Source organism: Poecilia mexicana, unplaced genomic scaffold (assembly GCF_051168715.1).
Source record: "Poecilia mexicana isolate PSO_F unplaced genomic scaffold, ASM5116871v1 scaffold_18, whole genome shotgun sequence".
Classification (NCBI taxonomy): Eukaryota; Metazoa; Chordata; class Actinopteri; order Cyprinodontiformes; family Poeciliidae; genus Poecilia; species Poecilia mexicana.
The window spans coordinates 13,682,585-13,702,834 of NW_028263387.1; the positions used below are offsets into that span (position 1 = coordinate 13,682,585).

General features: G+C 41.2%; 1 protein-coding gene across 1 annotated transcript in view; it reads right to left on the reverse strand.

Annotated features, from left to right (window-relative positions):
• Positions 1 to 20,170, reverse strand: part of LOC106931348 (protein Dok-7) — a 37,438-nt gene extending 17,268 nt beyond the window's left edge. Inside the window, exons 1-10 of the mRNA XM_015009428.2 lie at positions 18,889 to 20,170; positions 18,732 to 18,777; positions 16,654 to 16,884; positions 14,796 to 14,996; positions 8,793 to 8,912; positions 6,297 to 6,395; positions 4,793 to 5,589; positions 3,046 to 3,094; positions 2,400 to 2,912; positions 1,286 to 1,374 (exon numbers count right to left, since the gene is read on the reverse strand). Of these exons, the coding sequence (XP_014864914.2) occupies positions 1,286 to 1,374; positions 2,400 to 2,912; positions 3,046 to 3,094; positions 4,793 to 5,589; positions 6,297 to 6,395; positions 8,793 to 8,912; positions 14,796 to 14,996; positions 16,654 to 16,884; positions 18,732 to 18,777; positions 18,889 to 18,942 (2,199 nt within the window). The 5' untranslated portion in view covers positions 18,943 to 20,170. The remainder of the gene's footprint in view (positions 1 to 1,285; positions 1,375 to 2,399; positions 2,913 to 3,045; positions 3,095 to 4,792; positions 5,590 to 6,296; positions 6,396 to 8,792; positions 8,913 to 14,795; positions 14,997 to 16,653; positions 16,885 to 18,731; positions 18,778 to 18,888) is intronic.
• Between the last annotated feature and the right edge of the window lie 80 nt (positions 20,171 to 20,250).

A 20,250-nucleotide genomic window follows, 5' to 3' on the forward strand; every position in this document is an offset into this window, starting at 1 on the left:
GTAAAATTAAAAGTTTACTTGAAACTTTAATCTACGAAGGCTACATTCAATTAAGTCCTCATGTTGAAACAATATCAAGTTGTATAATCTGAAAACTAATATTAGATTTCTATCAGAGCAATCATTTAAGAAAGTCACAGTCTTAATTTTAAGTCCTTTTTACTGCTTCCATGTCTGATTCTGTGCAGCTGCAGTTTACATAGTTACATTTCACAATAGGAAATGACATGCTTGTCAACTTGATACCATTAAGAGTAAAACATTGGGTTTGCTTTGTAGTTTCTCATTGTCAACTAAAAAGAAGTTTGCGTTGCTGCCGTGCATTTTCACGGCAGATCAAAAAGTTTGCCTGGATTACCGCTCACTTAGGCGCAACACTCATTTCTAAACATGTTGAGTTGTGGGTAAAATATTGAGCAGGTTGTTTCAGGGTACACAATATTTTTACATGAAGAGGCAAAATACCTCAGAACAACGAGGGTCTTAAATATATTTGCCATTTTACCACAGATTTAAACTTCCTGCAGAAGCTGGATGAATTTTGGTAAAAACTTTAAATGGTATTTTTCGATACCTATTTCAGCAAATGATTTGTTCTGTTGTCAGTGCAGCAATTCTGCAGCTTTTATTGAGCCAGTTTTCAAATTCCAAGGCTTTTTCTGGTGTTACTGGAGACTTTCGCTGACCTGAGAACATGCATTGTTCTTCCTCCCCACCTCAAAGCACAGCAAATCTGCAGCTGCAGTCAGAACCGACTCTCTGACATTCAGGGTGGGAAGTAAATGGGAATGTTTTTAGAATGATAAAAAAAAAGAAAAATTAATGCACTTGTTTGTCATTTCACGAGTCATTTAGGTTGTTAATGTAGGTTTTATACAAACAAAATTGAAAAAACTCTAAAAATATTTGTTTTGCTTAGATGAATGTCTGAAAACCAACTCCACTAAGAACATCAATGTTAATATCAAAGGGTAACACACACTGTAGGAAACGTGCATTGTGTGCTACTAGTTGAAATTACTGAAACTAAAAGTCACATAAACCAAATGTCAACAAAAAAACAACTAATAATCCAGTGATTTTAGTTTCTCATTTTACGTTTGGAATAAAATTTAATTAGCCAGACTGAAAACATAAAATGCTGAAAGATTCAGTTTTATTTCTTGAATCCGAGATTCGGGACTTGCGAACTGGCCTGACGTCCAGTTTGCTGGTTTAAATAAAGTTGCGTGTGTGTGAAAAGCAAATTGTGTTCACAGGGGATCACGGCGTCGTGTCGACAAACCTCGGGGTGTTTCTCCGGCATCCGACTCTCCATGACCTCATAAGCAGGATCAGCTCTGCGTCGTTCTTCTTTACCGTCCAGCTTTTTCTCTGGTAGGACAGAAGAAGGTGTTTGCTTAAGAGATGCCATGCTCTACGTTAAAGTCAACACTCAGAGCATGGAAGTTATCGTTTCTCTCAGAACAAATTATTCATATGCCTCATCTACAAACAAGAGACGCACTTTAAAATGTAAAGAAAGTGTTTAAATTTGAGCCAACATGGACTGATGGATGACACAAACTAACAGAAGTGATGGAAGTGTCCGTGTTTTCTTGTTTCTGATACATAATTACCTACACATGACACAGTTACAATCTGTTTCCATAATCAATTACAAAAGAATATTTTAGCGCCGACAAGGCGATTTTTGAAAGATTCATAGATCAAACCTCAGTTCAGTCTTTCAGACCTGATTCCTCTCATCCTTTCATTTGACTTCCATCATTTTATAAGCACATGCAGCGCGACATGCTGTCGTGGTTGGATAAAACTTAGGACTGTGTTGAAAATGAAGAGGAAAAAGCATCTAAAGTTCAAAGGAAAAACCGAAAGGCCTTCTGAAAATATAAGTAACTATTAATGAAAACCACATTTTCAAAACAGTCTGAATATCATTTAGTGGTGGTCCAACATATTTGCGCAGCACCGACATATCCTCCACACGTTTTAACCAAAGCATATTAATAACAGGGTAATTTATGCATATTTTCATGAAGATTATTGGTTGAACTGCACTTCATAATCTTGCATAAACTCTACAAAGTCAACAACCTTATTCATTAGTTCATAAAATATGAAAAAAAAAACAGCATTTACTAGAAGAACATGCAGCCAGGAATAGGACTGAGGAATAATCTAATCCCTCAGTCTTTATAGGTTTATAGGTCTTTATAGGTTCAGGTGAGATAAGATGGAAATGACAAAAGAGGCAAACATCAACCGGTGCAAAGAGTAAAAACTTATTTGATTAAACAAAAGCTGGCAGAAAGAAGAAGAGGTGAAAAAAGGGACGACGAGAAGATCCACTTCAGAGGATCAGAGGCACAAAGGACACCGGGGGGGTCGTCTCTTACCTCCACTTCCTGTCGAGTCATTTACATCTTCCGGCCGACGCCGCTCTTCAACACCCCTGAGGAGTTTGTGAAGCAGCTCCTCATCAGCAATTCTGTCACTGCCCTGGCTTTTCTTCAGGCACGGTCCAGTCGGGAAGCTCTGACAAGCACGGACGCCCCTGCTGCGGGGCATTTTAGCGGGCGCGACCTGCAGCGGAGGTTGGCAGAGCTCTCCTCGACACTTCAAACAGTTTTCATAAACGACAGCTCCTTTGTCCTGCTGGGAGCCCCGCGGCGGCGCAGCCTGTGCCAGAATGAGCTCATTTGCCGGAGCGGGGCTCATTGACTCGTACGGGTTCGCCGTGTGCGGCCGGCCGCCCGCACTCGGGAAGCTGAGCGGATCAGATAAGAGGTCGGCTACTTTTCTCTCTCCTCTCTTTGGCGGCGGCGGCGACTCATCACCGCCCGGCTGCACTCTTGGCGGCTCCGTCGCGCATCCGGCGGAGGCCCGGGACGCGTCCAGAGTGTTCTTCACTGCAGTGGTGTGCATGACAGTGCATGGCTGATGGGTTACTGAGTTTTCCCAGCATGCATCGATGCTTCTGCTCATGCGAAAAGCAACGCATGCACTATGTTTAAAAAAAGCTTTAAGGAGATCTTTTCTTACCTGGTAAGGTTGGTATTCCTGAAGAACTCATGTGGATGTAGGGGTTACCCTATGAAACAGTGAAAATGTGACATTATAATGCATCTAGACTGTTTCCTTCATTGTTGGAGTGGCTTCAGAGTGGCTGGATTTAGTTTATGTCAGATTGTAAATCTAAAATATTCAAAATGAGCTGCCAGTGTTGTGTTTTTGAAGATTGCAGTTTCCCATCTCTCCAGCTTTCCTGTTTAAGTTACACCCGTAAGCCCACCAGTTTCTTTGAGTAGCACTTTATAGTTCAAGTAGGAACATACATTTTCAATGTATTGTTGGAAATTACTCATTTGACGGACACAGTCATCTAATTAGTTCAAAACAGTCACTTTTTTAGGTTCAATTGTTCGATTGCTTGTTAGCAGAAATAGCAAATCGGTCAATCACGCGGCAGCAGATCAATGAATCTAGGCATCTGTAAAACAAAGCTGAAACTGAGCTTTAATCTGTCAGTGAAAGAGGTTTTAAGTGACTTTGAATTGCTAAGCTTGTCTCAATATTTCAGAAACTGCTGCTCCACGAGTATTTTGACACACACCAATCCCGCAGGTTTGCACGAAAAGGTCCAAAACGGAAAAAAAAATAAAATAAAATAAAAAATCAAGCATCTGGCCGCTATGTGGACGAAAATGCCTCGCTGATGTCACAGGAGATCGGACAGACCGGTATGAGATGACAGAAAGGCAGGAGTTGCTCAAATAACGACCCTTTACAATCAAGGTTACCAAGGTTACCAACCTTAAATCAGGTGAAAGCATCAGACCACATATGATGCCACTCCTTGTCAGCCACCAACAGGAAGCTGAGGCTAAAAATAACTCGCACTCAACCAAACTGGACAATATGAAACCAGAAAGACGTTTCCTGGTTCTATGAATCTTGATTTTATCTAAATGGGGGATTTTAATTTGTTGGATATTCAGCTGACAAGTGACAACATGGACCACGACGTATAAGGAATGTTATCGACACATTTAATCTGTGCCACAAAGACTTACGAGAGTCCAGAAGCCAAGACAGGGTCCTGACTAATCACCTGTACCTTACAACGCAGCCGGTGCATTTTAAAAGGAAGCCGCTGTAAAAATTAGAGTCCGTTTCGATCAGACAGTGAGCAAACTTACAAAACCAGCAAACAACCACATACATTACATATATAATTAAGGGATTATGTCACATTCATAATTTCTGAGGTTTGATTTCTACCCACCCTGAGAACGAATTGTTAAAATACAAAAGCTGAAAAAAAAAAAAAAAAAAGAAGTTGATAAATGAGATGAATTACTGCATTTTCAGCTCCAAAAACAATAATTATGAAGCAGGACTATACATCATCTCTGGTGACAGCATAATCATACAAATCTGAAGAATAAAGACGACATTTAGTTTTAACCAGAAGCAAAACCCTTCACAAAGCTCACGCAGAAATCCACCTAAATGCTTCAAATATAAAAGACGCACCAACAGAAGCAGAAAGAAAAGACTTCGCTGGGCGGCTCGGCGTAAAGACCTGCTCTGAACGATGACGGTGTGAAGCTGAATGGACAGATGGGCCGTGGGTTTGTTCGTGGTTCTGCCACCAATGCGCAGCTTTGAAACCGCAAAGGTCAGTGTTACAGTAATCCACAGAGCAGACGAGATGCTGCTGACAAAGCAAACACGCGAGCTGAGGCCGGCTGACAAATCCAAAGGAGAAGCGATCAGTTTCTCTTACCTTGAACCCACCACACACTGAGCAGACGGCCACTACGGTTTTGGAGGCAGAGAGGGAGCCGCAGCTGTGAGAGGAGCCACTAGAGGGCAGCGCCTTTGTTTTCCCGCTGTCACTTGAAGGGCCCTGTGCGTGTGCAGGATCTGACTGTCCGTCCGTCGCCTCTGACTGAACCTCAGCTGTTGCCGCTCCGCCTGCGCCCCCCAAGTCGGACTCCGCTGGGCAGTCTGAAGGAACGGGGTGATCTTCAGGTGATTTAAAGGGCTCACAGTCTTTGTCGCCCCCACTCGCTTCATGCAACACTCTCCTGGGAGAGTCGTAAAGATGCCCAACAAGCGACGTTGGCACCTGGTACTCCTGTCCAGGAGCAGTGGGGCAACTGCACGGGCTTAGCTCTTGAGCCAGCTGTGGGGGTAAGCTGAACACGGAGCCAAAGTCCTCCCCAGGGGCGATGTCCAGGCTGCCCGTGTACGAGGAGAAGCTCCCAGAGTAGGACGAGTGGCTGCCGGTGGCGATGCCGCTGTCCGAAGAGCTCTGACGGCCGATGTCCTGGAGCTGCCGGGGCGGCTTGGCCGAAGGTCGGCCGCCGCCTCCCTGGCCGGCTGACAGCTTCTCTGCAGTCTGCAGCGCCGCCTTGGCGCCAGCGTGGCAGGCGCTTCCGGTGGCGTTTGAGGCGGGTTCGGTCCAAATGGCCAGCCTGCTGCCGATGCTGCAGTCTGACTGGCTGGTGTCGGACGCGTCGGAGGAGCCAGATATGCTGCGGTCGTCTCCCCCGGCAGATGGGAAGTACGTGGATGAGACTGCCAAGAAAAAAAAAAATATATATATATGTTTAACATTTCATAAAGTAAATTAAAGCACCATGATATGATAAGTTGGTTAAACGTAAGCATAACTCGTGCTGTCAGTAGATTTAAAAGATCTAATGAATCACTCTAGCTCTGTGATTAATCACTATGTTCCAGTTCGTCAGCCTGAAATGTAAAATTGATCCTTTTCAAAACATTTTTTAACAGAAACTATCTACCGTCTCAAACCAAACATGTCTGGAGAGTCTGTTTTCCAGGTTTTCGTATTCAGGACGTTTTGCTTCAAACGTTAATTTAGAAATGTTAACTGTAAACTGCTCGAGCTTTGGTGGAAGGATAATTCATCACTGGTTTTACCTCTGTCCACGACAGAGGAAAGCTCAGGAGAGAGGTTACAGGTCAAAATACGTAATGCAGATGAATCTGCTTTATGTGATAAAGTGTAAAAGTTTTTAGATTCATTCCATTCGCTAATGTTGACAGTCCTAAAAGTAACATTTACAGTGGAGACGTGAACGTTTGACCAGCATTTCGATTTGACAGGCTAACTGTCAAACTCCAGTGTCCAGCTGAATGAAGTAACTAGATAGATAACGGTGATTTAGCCATTTGATTTGACTCTGTTGGACAGGAGACACCACAAAGATGCAGGACACTGGAGGAGAGGAGTTTGACCTCCCCGGGTTGCAGGATCCCACCTGTGCTGCTCCCACGAGAGAGCATGCTCAGTCGCTTCTCCAGCTCCTGGGTCTCCAGGTTCAGCTTCTCCTCTGAATTTGTTTGGCCTGAGTTGAGTTCTGCAAAAAAAAAAAAAAACATCTTCAGGATGGATATAGGAGAAAGGTGTGATGTAAGCTTAAACTGTGAGAATCCCGACGCTTTGGCTGGGCCTGGAAAACGGGGTCTAGCATTGCAATGTTTGTGCACCAGTACAGGGTTTATTTATAGCACTGCCACGTGGCTCTTTTGGCACGTTTTCTATCGCTGCTGCTGCTGGTAAGATTCTTGGAGCCGGGCAAGGATCTAATGTACCTCGAATCGCCAAGGTCAGCTCTGACGCCGAATTGATTCAGAGGTCTGATTTCTGTTTGATCTTCTGAGCAAAGTTTTTAGTAAATGTGAGATTGTGTTTCGTTAAAACGAACAATTTCTTTACTCCACGTGAATTTCCTTAATCTTACGAAAAGGCACATTGAGACTAAATAAGACTCTGAAAAGCAAATTTGGCAGCATTTCCACTACTATGTTAGAGCGGGCGCTTCATTAAAAGTATAGCGCTACTTGTTAGTTTTATTAAAGTCAAGTTGTTGTTTTTTTTAAATGTCGTCAACTTCCTAAAATAATGGCCTACGTACTTTTTTGCCTAAATCATCTCGGCAAAAATTAGGCCATTATATGAGGAATATGACAATATTAAGTTAATATGTTATAAGACGAGAGCAGCAAGTTTGTTTTGCAGCAAAGTGCAACGCAATCAAGCACTCAGTCTCTGTGACAATCCACAAAAAAAACGTACTGGCAAGAAGTGAAACTTTACCTAAAAACTAGCAAGTCAATGACTGTGTAAAATTGTTTTAATAAAAACTTCTACAAAAAAACAGCAACTACATTTATCTCGCTACAGTGAGTGACGTAGAATTTAAAAGCTATTTCGTAAATGAAACAAAGTGATTTGGCGAATCAATGCATCGAGTAAATCAAACATCTGATTCTCATTTAAGCAACGATCGCATTGATCTGATTATCAACATCAAAACAGCAATAAATAAATGTGCCAGACAATGCAATGTGACCTGCAGTAATCAATAATCGTTTTTGCTCTGACTGTACAAGAAAACATAAGTTATGTTTTACCAAAACGCGGGTCGTTTTGAGAGGAACGTCTCCATTTTGGGATAAAAAAAACCCCCACACACACAAAAGTGTGATGTTTTAACTAAGTCAGTGATTTATTTAGGTGGTTTCCCTGGATTTTATGTAAGAGTAAATAAGTAAAGCTGGCTGAACACATAGATGACATCGTTTTAAGACTTTTTAAAGACCTTCTTAGAACATTGTGTTTTTTCCTTTCCACCCATTTCCATGGACGCGTCGCCAGACCTCGGTGTGGACGTGAGGGGCAAATCTAGAAAGACCAAGTAAATTTAAATTTTGGACTATGAAAGGAAGTACTTTTGCAAAGCCTCTTAATAAGAACTCCTCTTTTTTTTAATTTTCTTTCAAAGCTCGTGTTAAACAAACTTTGAAAATCGCATGAAAGTTTAATAAAGGAATCCACAATGCTATTCATCTTTAAGTTAACCTGCTTTTACATCTCTAATTAATATTTCAAACTTAATAAATCTTAAATTAAGAACGCAGATCAGACAGCTAATAGAGTTTATGATATAGAGGTTGGGGCAACATAACAGCTCAGAGTGACAAGCGAACCCAGCGTCATCACAGCAGTTAATCAAAACTGTCAGCCGACCGGGACGACGATACGGCGAACCAAAAGTGAAAACAAGACCCATAACTGTTCGCCACGGAGAAGATTTATGACGGTAGAACCGTAAAAAGCGACAAAATCATCAGCAGGGAGAGTCGAGCGCTGGTTGACTGATCAGACGAGGCAGCAGAGGAATCCGGAGGATGAGGTTACACACATGCTCGGAGTGATTAGGAGGCTTTGGCTTCTCTGCTTGTGTGAACTGTGACCTTGACCCCTAAGGCCCCTCTCCAACATCGTCCCTGCTATTTATTGCTTTTCGCACTCTAATAATAGGAAAATGAGCTCAACCTGCTATTGGGCGGCGAGATGAGTGAAAACTGGAACATGCGCAGACCTCTGCAGGTAGCACTGAGGGAAGTAAAAACATGGCAACGTTTCTTACAGGACAGAGGTCATCAGTGTTCTGCACCCAGTAGGCATATGAGACGAGTATGTAAACTTCAGACTGACTCACAGGATTATCAAATTGGATAAAAGACATCTTAGTCAAGGATTCTTGAGTCCACCAACTTATTTTGCAGAAATCGTTTCACTCCCAGTGAGCAACATGGCAGCTCGGATTGATCTTTGCATGAAACGCAGCAGATGAGTATCAGGCTCTGCTTACGTTGCCTCTTTTTTGTACTCTTGTGTTGGAATCTAAAAACTCCCTGTGTTATTTATCAACACGTTTTTGAGCTTAGGAGGGTTTTGCAGTACTTGCCTGGCAAAACGGGCCGCAGTCCGAATGGACCTCTGCTGGGGCAGATGCCTCGAACAATGCAGTCGAACAGAAAGCTGATCTGCTCGCCCTCTGCAGACGCCAGAAGAAAAACACCAGCCCCTGTAGAAAGTGGACGTTATCAGTCAAAGTTTAAAAATAACATCAATTGGCTAATAAACCATGCTAATATCGATTAACTGGCTAATAAACCGTGCTAATATCTATCAACTGGCTAATAAGCCATGCTAATATCAACTGGCTAATAAGCCATGCTAATATCAACTGGCTAATAAGCCATGCTAATATCTATCAACTGGCTAATAAGCCGTGCTAATATCTATCAGTTGGCTAATAAACCGTGCTAATATCTATCAATTGGCTAATAAGCCATGCTAATATCCATCAACTGGCTAATAAACCATGCTAATAAACCATGCTAATAAACCGTGCTAATATCAACTGGCTAATAAGCCATGCTAATATCTATCAATTGGCTAATAAACCATGCTAATAAACCATGCTAATAAACCGTGCTAATATCTATCAACTGGCTAATAAGCCATGCTAATATCTATCAACTGGCTAATAAGCCATGCTAATATCCATCAACTGGCTAATAAACCATGCTAATATCTTCATGAGGTTCTGCTTTAAATACAAGACATATTGGCAAAAATAATCATATAGGTTTTATATATATGTATATATATATATATATATATATATATATATATATATATATATATATATATACATATATATCCCCTTGAAAAAGATTCCAGTTTCAATCCTTGACAAAGATTCCAGTTTCAATCCTTTTCAATCCTTGACAAAGATTCCAGTTTCAAGGAATCTAAAAACTGAACTGATGTTCAGTTTTTAGTTCTCAACTTTTGTTCTTCAAATGTATTTTCAGCTCTTTGTGACAATCGTTAGTGAAAAACTGACTTTACTATATTTGTTTCCTTTGTGTTCTCTGGTCTTCAGTTTTGTTTGAATCTTAATCATGTCCTATGTTGGGCAGAGTCTCTGGTTTGTTTACGTTTCTGTAATTGTTTCCCATGTTTCCCGTGCATTCTGTCAAACGTTTCTCTCATTCTTTCATCACAGCTGCGCCCTTGTTTCTAACCAGACTCCCTGGTCAGTAGTCACCTCTCCAGGTTAAATATAATTCAGTGTTGGTTCAGTGTCGGATCCTACCGTTTCCTCCTGCATCTCCTCTGGTCCTCGTTATTCTTCCTGACTTTTGGTTCTCATGAGTTTTCAGTTTTAGATTTTTGTTAAAGTAAATAGTTTATTTTTTAACTTCCTGCCTCCTCTCCGCTTCAGGTCCTGCTTTGCACTCCATAACAGCAAGAGGATTTCTCGCATCAGATAAAAACAAAAACACACCCATTACCATCTGTAGATAATGTGGGCTTTATCAGGATTTAAAGTTATTAAATTTCAGCTAAGGCCTTTATAAGACACTACTAAAATGTTTTAAATTAATAGTTTATACTTTCCAAATAATCCAGAGGCAAATCGTACACCGTGGCTCCAGTTAATGAGTCCATTTCAGACACACAGATGGTCTAAAGACAAGTAATAAACCTCAAAGCTTACATAGGTTTCACTGCTAAGTTGCCACTAAAAGCTCTGCGGTGACAATCCTTACGCTCAGCACGTCACCGTTAAATTTAACATCAGAAGAAATGCAGCAGACTGAGACTAAAGCGCCCGTCTTTCAGCTCGGAGCCTCAAAGAAAACAAAAACCTTTGTAAGGTCAAAGGTCTCCGAGATCTCTGACTGTACAGCTGCCGGTCCGCTTCGAGACACAAACAATAAAAAAAATAGGTCGCGCCATTCCTCAAGACCACCCCTGTACATCGTATTTCCAATGCCCGCAGAGGTCAAAGGTCAGCAGTGAAGTCTGCTCGAATGTCTGCGCCGGCTGAAACTGAGAATCTGCAGGCCGCTCGCTGTTGTGTTATCTAATCAAGACGTGTCTCGTCCAGACGAGCGAACTAGCTGTTTATGAAACCTGAAACCCGCGACTGTACGCCCACAAGTCGAACTTTTATTAGCAGACGAAGAGCGTCAGGTGCGCCGCCAAAAAGCCAGAGTGCAAAATAACCACAAAGCACAGGTGGCAGAGTTTATTTGGCTCGCGTTATTCAGAGTAAAAGCAAGCAAAACAGAAACTCAAGTGGACCCTTCTGGTCTCTGCCTCAACAAGTGACAAAAACACTGTCTCTATAAAAAGCAGCAGAACTTATTAAACCGGTTCAGGAGGTAGGAGGTGTGAGCTTCGCTTGGATCTTCACAGGCAGTCAAGAGCCAAGAGTTTCTGTCAGCAGCAGCAAAAGTACATGGTTCTTAGCTCTATGTTAAAAATCTGAAAAGTGTGTGGTGCCTTTGCAATTCAGCCTGCTCAGGCTCACCAGTTGGTGTAAGTCAACGTCAGCTTTATTTTATTTTTTGCTCACTTGTTTTTGTAAACCTCCATCAGATTTGATGGATTTGATAAATTACCAAGTCCTGCGACAGAATCTCAGTGGATTTAGGAAGATGAAGGCTTTTATTTGTCCATTTCAACCTATGAATATCATGAGCTTTGCTGAGTCCTTACTAAAGAAATGCGAGGTAGTGAGTGTGATCCCAGCAGCTTGAAGTGTTCTTGGACAAGAGACCAAACCCAAAGCTGCTAAGGAAAGAAATGTATCTGGGAGTTTAAAAGCACTTTGAGTCCAGTCCATTTATCATTTAGCAAGCCAAGCTAGTGAACTGGTAAAAGATTAAACCAGTACATGTCTCTCAAAGCGTCTAGCAAAGCTGCTGTAGGTTACAGATGTGCTTTAGACAATCGAAATGGAAGTTCTTCTCAGCACTACTATGATCTACAGTCACATTTCAGAGGTGCTGGACGAGGTCCTAAAAGCTCTCAGCTGTTCAAATTAAACTATCCAGTCCAGTATATGTTTATGCTGTATTCATTTCTTAAGTGATGTTGCGCATCTTCTCTCTGCTCAGAGCTCATTAGGCCTAATCGAAATGATTCTGCAACGTAGCTTCATTTCCTCCGATCACCTGAGACCCGGTGTGGGTTTTGAACCACTCTCACCGCAAAACTGATCTGGAAATTTTCATGAAAGTGACCATACACTCCTGTTTCTGTATTATGCACAGAATGATATGATTTATGGAAATTGTCCTAGAGAAAACGTGGAAACGAAACCAAAACAGTTCCACCGTTTCAAGGGGGAAAAAAACACCACAAAGCGCAACAATGTGACAAAGAGACGCAGGTCGCAGAATACAGAGTGTAATTTTATTGCTAATTATTAATGATGATAGATGTTAATCCAGCACACTGTTCACCAAGGTTATATATTTATTAAAAGCTGTGTTTCCTGGAAAAGTGTATTTGAGTTCATGTGTGAATTCCTGACATAGATAAATCTTCTGAACATAATTAAATAATTCTGATGAAACCTAAGAAAGTTTATTTTAGAGCAAAAAAACTAAGTGAGCTTGAAGACGCGTTTCCTCTATTGAGGCAAATATGATTCACAGAGCTGGAAAAAAAAAGTCTGCGGTATATTTCCATATGCGATATGATCAATTATTCATAAAAATAATTAACATTTCACCTGTTTTAAATCAATCACTGGCATTATTTGGAAAATAACCAGGCAGTCAAAGATTATTCTCATTACTTATTAATGTGTTGACCTTTTAAGATGTAATATATCAGCTAATGGCAGTAAAAATGCTGAACATTATTGTCCAAGATTAAAGAGAATTAACAATTAAAGCTAAAAATCTAACTCATGTAAGTGAAGCTTACGGTAATTTGGGAAATTAAACTACTCTGATCTAAATTTGCATTTAATAGAACATGCATACAAAATTTGAGGTCAAGTGAAAATGTATTAACCTGAATCCTTTGCTGCTTTCATTGAAGCGCTAAGCTGAACACCCATTGTTAGCAGAAAACACTGAGCAGAACCTTGAGAGGTTCTGGCAGAGCGGCTCGGCTCATATTTCCCACAAAGGAGCAGAGAGGACACAGACAACAGCTTAGTGAGCTGCCAAAAGAAGAAGCTTCAGCTTCACTCGTGCCTGAGCTGCTGCGGATAAACTGTACCCAGAGATTACATTACCAGATTGTACTTGTTTTGTAAGTGGAGGTAAAAGCAGCGCCTGGTGGGTTTTCTTTATGTGGACCTGTTGCTGGAAAGTTTCACCACTCTCCTCATATTCACATTTTTGTTAATGTAGGAACATTAGATTGCTTCGTAAAAGAAAATGTCTAATGTTGCCGTATGTTTCCTCACTCCCAATCCTAGCTGCTTTAAGTCAATTCTTTGCTTTGCAGAACTAAATTCGCCAGCAACCAGACATCTTTGTTTTTGGTTTGTTTGGATTCATCCGCCCGTCCATCTTTTGTCAGCTGAGCCGAGACTCTCATCTCAATCCCCCTTCTTCATCCTCTGAGCTTGTTGAGCCCGAGGCTCTGGAGACTCAAACGCACCAGGGATGAAGGACTGCAGTGCAATACCTCTAAAGCATCATGCTGCAGGGCAAACCTGACCATACAACATAGTCAGAGTTCGTTCCAGTCTCTTTTAGGGAGATTTAAAGTACAAGTAATCATCAAGTTTCCCCCAGAAACCCTGCTAAGCCCAGTGGTTGGGTGCGAGGATGGTCATTCATCCAGCGGTCCGTCGTCTTTTTGAGTCAAAAAATGTTTAAAGTTGAAAGGAAATTTGAAAATATCCCTTGATAATTATCTGTTATTGAAAGATTAATACCTGAATACCAATTACAAAGTCTTAAAAATGCTAACATTTTAAAAAGACTTTTTAAATAATTTGCAATGCTCAGCCTGGTGGGGGCACAAGTAAAGCCTGGTGGCCCGCCAGGCTTATAATACACTGGGGGAAACCCCGAATCATGCATTTTGAAACATTTTTCTCCATATTTAGAAAACAAGGCATTGGTTTGTTCATTAAAATTGATTTCTCAACAAGGAAAAAGATATTTTGAATAGACGTGTAGTTTCTGAAATAAAGGTTTGGAGTGAGGACTCTTACTTTCCCCATAGATTCTTCACAGGCTAAAAGGTCATTGATGCTCCCTATATTCAGGCCGAATGCTCTAATATATTAAAATAGCGTCTTCATGCCTAAATAATTAAACAATAATACAATCAATGTTTGGAATAATGAGGCTAAAGTTGTTCTGAATGTCAGTCAAGAGAAACATTGAGGAGTCGCTGCAATGAGCTACAACTTCTACACACAGAGCTGCATGTCATGTTGTGGTGATCAAAGAAAAATGACAGAAATCAAATCTAACTAGCAAGAAAAACAATTTCTGAAGCTCAAGCTACAGAGAAAAAAACAACAAAAAATTGCATATGAAAACAAAAGTTACCAACGTAGATTTCTCAAAGAAAAAGCTACAAAACAATCACTTTGAAAATGTCTTCTTGGGGAGAAATCTGTGGATGTACTCTTAAAAAATTCTGGTTCATAATAAAATCCATCTGAAGGCTGTCTTGGTTAATGTGTCTGCCTGAGGGAGACCAGATGGACAAGAAGAAGGAAAAAAATAAAAAAATAAAAGCCTGAAGCCAAAAATCCTCCATCCTGACACTAAAGTTCAGAGAACTCAGATTTGACAAGAGGAGAGAAACATCTGATTAAACTTTATATTTTATATCCTTATCCACATGGTTTTAATAACCAAATCATAAAAAACAGAGCACATGCTTTGTTGTGTCCCTTCAATCATTTCTCAACGCTGGATGAATTGTTCTTCACACGACTAATAGCAGAAAAAAACCCCAACTGGAAGCTAACACTTCAACAGGAAACTTTGGGGGGGAAAAAAATAAAAAGCTTGACACATCTTCATCAGAGAATTAACGAGAGAAAGTTTGCATTAATAAGAAAATAACAAAGGTCCGCCTCGAAGGGTTCTTTAAGTCCAGAGTTGCATGGAAATCTACTTACAGTATCCACATCTTGTTCCCCCTTCAAACACGAATCCATTCGGCACCGGTCCGTATCTGCGCAGGTCCGGCAGGTTCCAGTGGCCGATGATGACGGGAGGAAAGTCCCGGACGAGGGCCAGAAGGTTGTTGCACAGGTGGAGAGTGGCAGGTCCGCTCTCCAGCTTGGTCCCTGGTAAAACCCCGACGCCGAATCTGTGAACTGAGCAGACGGAGAAGCTTAGACGGAGCAGCGATGGATGCAAAACTTCAATCAGCTGTCCAACGTCTTGGACGTGAATAATGCGCGCAAGAAACGGCTTTACTTGAAGTTTCTAGTTATACTTTGTTTTCTCCTGGACCTTTGAAACCTTTTAAAATGAATTTTAAAATCTCAGTCTTCACTTTCAGAACCGTTTTAACTAGTTTAAGTTTCTATAATGTCAGACCGGTTTATCGACTCTGTTCTCGTTTATGTTACATTTCAACTCATTTTAAGCCCATTTGTACTGTGAGCCGCTTTGCTACATTTGAAAGTTGCTGTCGAAATAAAGTTTTACCTACTTAAAATAAGCAGCGATCGTAATCTGACAAAACACCAAAACTCGGAGGAACAAATGTGACGTAATTTCTCTCTGGCATCGTTTGCAAAGTCGCCTCCAACAGGACTGTCATCAGAGACATATTTACAATTCAGCTGCCAACTGATGAACAGTTCAATGCTATTATTAGTTTCTACGTAGGTTATATAATAGCTCCACAGGGTTACACGGCAGTGAGTCTCACTGCAATGCCAGAAATGCTCAATGCACAAAGACGGGTTGTCATAAGTTCTACAATAGATGGTCTGAATACAAGAATTTAAAGTCACAAATCACCACAATGGAAACATTCACTTGTGCTGCGTTTAGTTTGTTGTTATTATTTGATATTAAGTTTAATCAGAAGACTGTAGGGTGTCTTAAATGTGCTTTCACACACATTTAAGTGGGACTGTTCACTGGTAAAACAATTTTATGACGTACTCATTTAAATACAGATAACTGACTTCATTATTTGTCTATTATTTCTGCTCAACACTGGTTCAGTTGTTCGATTATCCGATTCTAATTTCAGGTTTTATAATCCTCTAAAATATGCCTTTCTGATCATTTGTGAAGTTAAACAAAAAAAAAGCCAACATGAATTTAGCTTCACGTAGCAAAATCAACAGCTAAATCTTCAGAGAGTTTTATGAATGCCACTTTTTATTTGTTTCTTTTGACTGAAGAGAACCAAGGCTTTAAGAGAGACTTTAAAACAGAAGTATAAACAAAACGGTGATTTTTGTGCATCGTTACACCCCCAGTTCTTATTTAAGTCTTTTTTATATTTCTAAAGTCTGAACTGCAAAGTTAAAACGAGTAGAAACTCAGCAATCAAAGAGACAGAGATCAGAATCTGACAGTTTCCCTATGATTAGGTCTGAGTGGCCGGTCAGCAGGTCCGACACCAAAAAAATATAAAGTCTTATTCAAATATGTCAAACAAACAAAATATAAGAACTGCCGCCATATTCGGTTTATAACTAAAGCAAACATTAGATCCTCTGACTCGGTTATTTTAAATATAATTAAAATCAGACAAACACGAGGGAGACATGCTGAAGATCGCATTTTCTCATTAATTCTTATTTTTTTGTTCTAGTATTTACGAAAAAAAAAAAAAAAAAGTAGGTATCAGACGGGAAATCCTTATTGGTTCAAATCAGATCAAAGTTTTTCATGCTCACAAATGCATAAGTTTCCTTGCTTGGCGATCTGAAACTGAAGTTGCCAAAGTTCTGTGATTTCACTACAGAGAAGGAACGACGAAACGTTTGGGAGTGCGCTGGTCCTCACCCTCTCCGAGGCCGTAGCGCAGGCGGAGCTCCCACGCCTGCAGGGCCTCCCTGCTGTCGAAGCCCAGCAGCGCGACCTGGTTCAGGCAGAGGACGGTCAGAGTAAACGCCACACCTTCATACCACTGTCCAGCCTCCAGGCCGCAGATCTCCTCCAAGGTGACGCTCGCCCTCTCCTTGTTGCTCTGGAGTTTGTCTGATTTGTCTTTGAAAACCACTAAAACGAGGCAGTCTGGAGCGGAGAGACAAAGAGTTTCACACAGGATGAGGTAAAAATAAATAAATAAATACTGGAGGTTAGAGGTGCACACGTCTAAATGACTTGTTTTAGTTAAAAACAGTTGAAATAAGATTTACACGCATCAGGTAAAAAAAAACAAAAAAAAACACTGACATTAAAACAGACAAAGCTTTTCTTCTTTTCAGGTACAATTATTGAATGCATTCATTTTCATATTCTTTAAATACTAAAATAATGAGAGAAAGAATCTCTTATTACAAATATGATATATTGTCCCTGTTTGAGAGGTGCTAACCATCGCTGATGCTTGGATACTGGATTTGATTTGAGCAGCAAACACAACACTTAGGGAGACAGACTTGTTTTTCACATACTGATGGCAATTTTATCAAATAATTGATGAGAAGTATTTATAATTCAAGACGTTTTCTCTCCTGAAACACAACATATATTTTTATTTCTACTCTGCCTCCATATTCTGACCGACAGTAGCCGCTGGCGTGTCCTCCAGTCTGTTGACACCTTTCAAGAACAACTCGGTGTCAACCGACAAAAAGTGTGTTCGCATTTTGCTGTACTTCGCGTACACACACACACACACACACACACACACCCATGCACACGCACACACACATGCACACACACACACACACACTTAGAAAAACAAGACCTTAGTGCAGACAGCTGTAACAACACTGACATCAAAGATCTGAGGAGGAGCACCACTCAACCTGTGCAGTATGTTAAGCTGTGCAGCTCTACATACCCTCCACCACACACACACACACACACACACACGCACACACACACACACACTGCACTGAGATGTCCTGCATGACACCCAAAGAGCTTTAATCTGCACAGGAATCAAATTAAACTTCTTTGTTTCATTACAGACCATGTTACATTTTAAAAGTTTAAAAGTCAGGTAAATTGTATTAAGCATTGAGCTGAGCAGTAATGCAGCAACAATCCTACAGTGTGAAATGTTGAAAAGTGTCACATATGTCAATCACATATATATTATTAGGTTATATATATATTGTGATTTTGAATTTTTCCATCAATGCTTTGTCTATATCCACATATTCTTGTAGGATTGTAGGCAACTAATAAACCTGCAAAACAATTTAGGGAAACCAAGTAACCTGTACCCGGACAGAACCAGAACCAGAACCCGAACCGTGGACGGGAAGAACATTCAAACAGTGCGGAAATATCCCAGGCCAGGATTTTAACCGGGACCTTCTTGCTCCAAGTCAACATTATATCATAACTGTGAGACCCGTTTATTTTTCTAACTCAAACAAGCAAAATGAGCACAGCTTTAAGAGGGGACGCTTTAAAAAACACACACACGCACACACACACACACACACACACACACACACAATTTCAGCTAAATTAGCATAATTCGGTTTAGCACCAATTCACAACCAATTTCACCTTGAGGCACTTTAAGGTAAACAGATATATTGAAGTATAATATCAAATCTGTGAACGCCTCGTGCTGTAATTTTGAGAATAAATTTAAATTTAGTGTGTTTGGTGAATACAAACAGATCGATTTGATTTTCCTAGCTGTTATACGCCAAACCATCATCCTTCCACCGCCGCCTTGCTCAAGTGTTTTACGTTTTCTGCATATTAGAAAGATGTGCCATAACCAAAACTTACAGGCTCAAACTGCCAACGTTTGAAAACGCCACACATGCCCGTAAATTACGGCTCAAGTCCAAAACTAAAATTTTTCTCCAATGTGGCGCTAACTAAACTTGCGCACAGGTGTGAGAAGCGCTCCAAAGCGCGCAGTAAACAACACATCAGTGGTTTCTTACCTGCTACAGGCGACGGCTTACGAAACACGAGCCACCTAGTCCTCCACTGTGAAAGGAAAACAAAAAGTTTTACACAAGCGTGTTTGCGGAAGTTATTGAGATTTTTGTTTTCTCCCTGGAGCGAATAAAAATAAAATAAAATAAAAAACCCGAGCACCTTTTTCCCATCTCTGAGTCTGGCGTATCCCTCCACGACAACAGAATCCGTCATCTTCAGTCATGGTTCCTGACAGCTGCAGAGTCGCTGCCTGAATGAGGGGGTCACTTTCAAAATAGCTGCGCTGGTCGCTATGCCCCCAGGCCCCTCCACCCACAGCAAGGGGGGCACGTGGAGGAGGGGAAGCGGGGGAGGAATGCCATGACCGGGGCCTGGTGTCTGTCCGTCCGTCCGTCCTTCAGGGCTCCAGCAGCCGGTGTTAAACTCCTGGCTGCCACCTGGACTGGGCTGAGCCACCTGCTGCTGCTGGGAGCACTGGTGGAGACAAGCTACCACATGGTTCACAAATTCACATGTTTCCTATGGTCTTTATGCTTGTCCAGTCAGAGGGGACTCGACTAGCTCGTTTGCTAGGACTGCACTGCATTCTTCTCTCCTTAAGATTTCAGACAATTTCAAGAATTTTAATTGGCTTGGGCCCTGCAGAGGAGGAGCCGTCCACGCAGGGCCCACCGGTGGGTTCGGTGGTGACGAGATGTCCCGTCTTCTTCTGTTGGACTTTTCAGGGCGACAGACTGTTCCACTGTGGACCCTGTAGGTGTTTTTTTCTGAGTGATGCTCTCCTTGCTCAAAATGCTCATGTGGAGCACGATGGCCGGAATATTGTTTTTTAACCCAACTTTATCTTCGCCACAACTTCTTCCCTGATCCGTCACACTCTGCTATGACTTGATTTAATCCCTGTTTTTTTTTTTTTGTTACCTCCGTGCCATCTGCTCCAATCCATCAGGGGGAATCGAAGAGGTGGAAAAGGGGCAGAGCAAGGACAGAGCGGACTGGTTCGTACCCAAACAATGAGAAGGAGAAATGGGATTTTCTTACGCTATTCGTTCAGTTCAGTTTGTGTGTGTTCCCCCCTCTTTGTGTTTGTGTGGGCTGATCAGCCAGTATTTAAGTTTCCCATTTGTCTCATTTAGGTAAATCTGTTTGTTTTTGTTCTTCTTGTCAGTTCGAGTAAAAGAGGTCGGTTACTTTGACCTCTTTTATGAACCCAATATTGTCATTTTATATTATTTACCTCAATTTGTGTTTTGGGTTTTTTTTTTTTTTTTGGACTTAAACCTCCCTGTCTACCGCAATTCCATTGGGCTGAGTTTAAATCCCGTTTTGTTTTTTTTTAAACATGACTTTCACCTCCTGTTTCACGGTTTCTTCAAGGATTCTTACATTTTAAGTTGATCAAAATGTTTTCATAGGTTCCACAAAAAAAATGGGAGGAAATTCAACTTCAGCTTTTAAAATACGGGTAATCAGAGAAGCAGAAGATTTTGATGGTCGTCGTGCAGATAAAAACATGTTTCG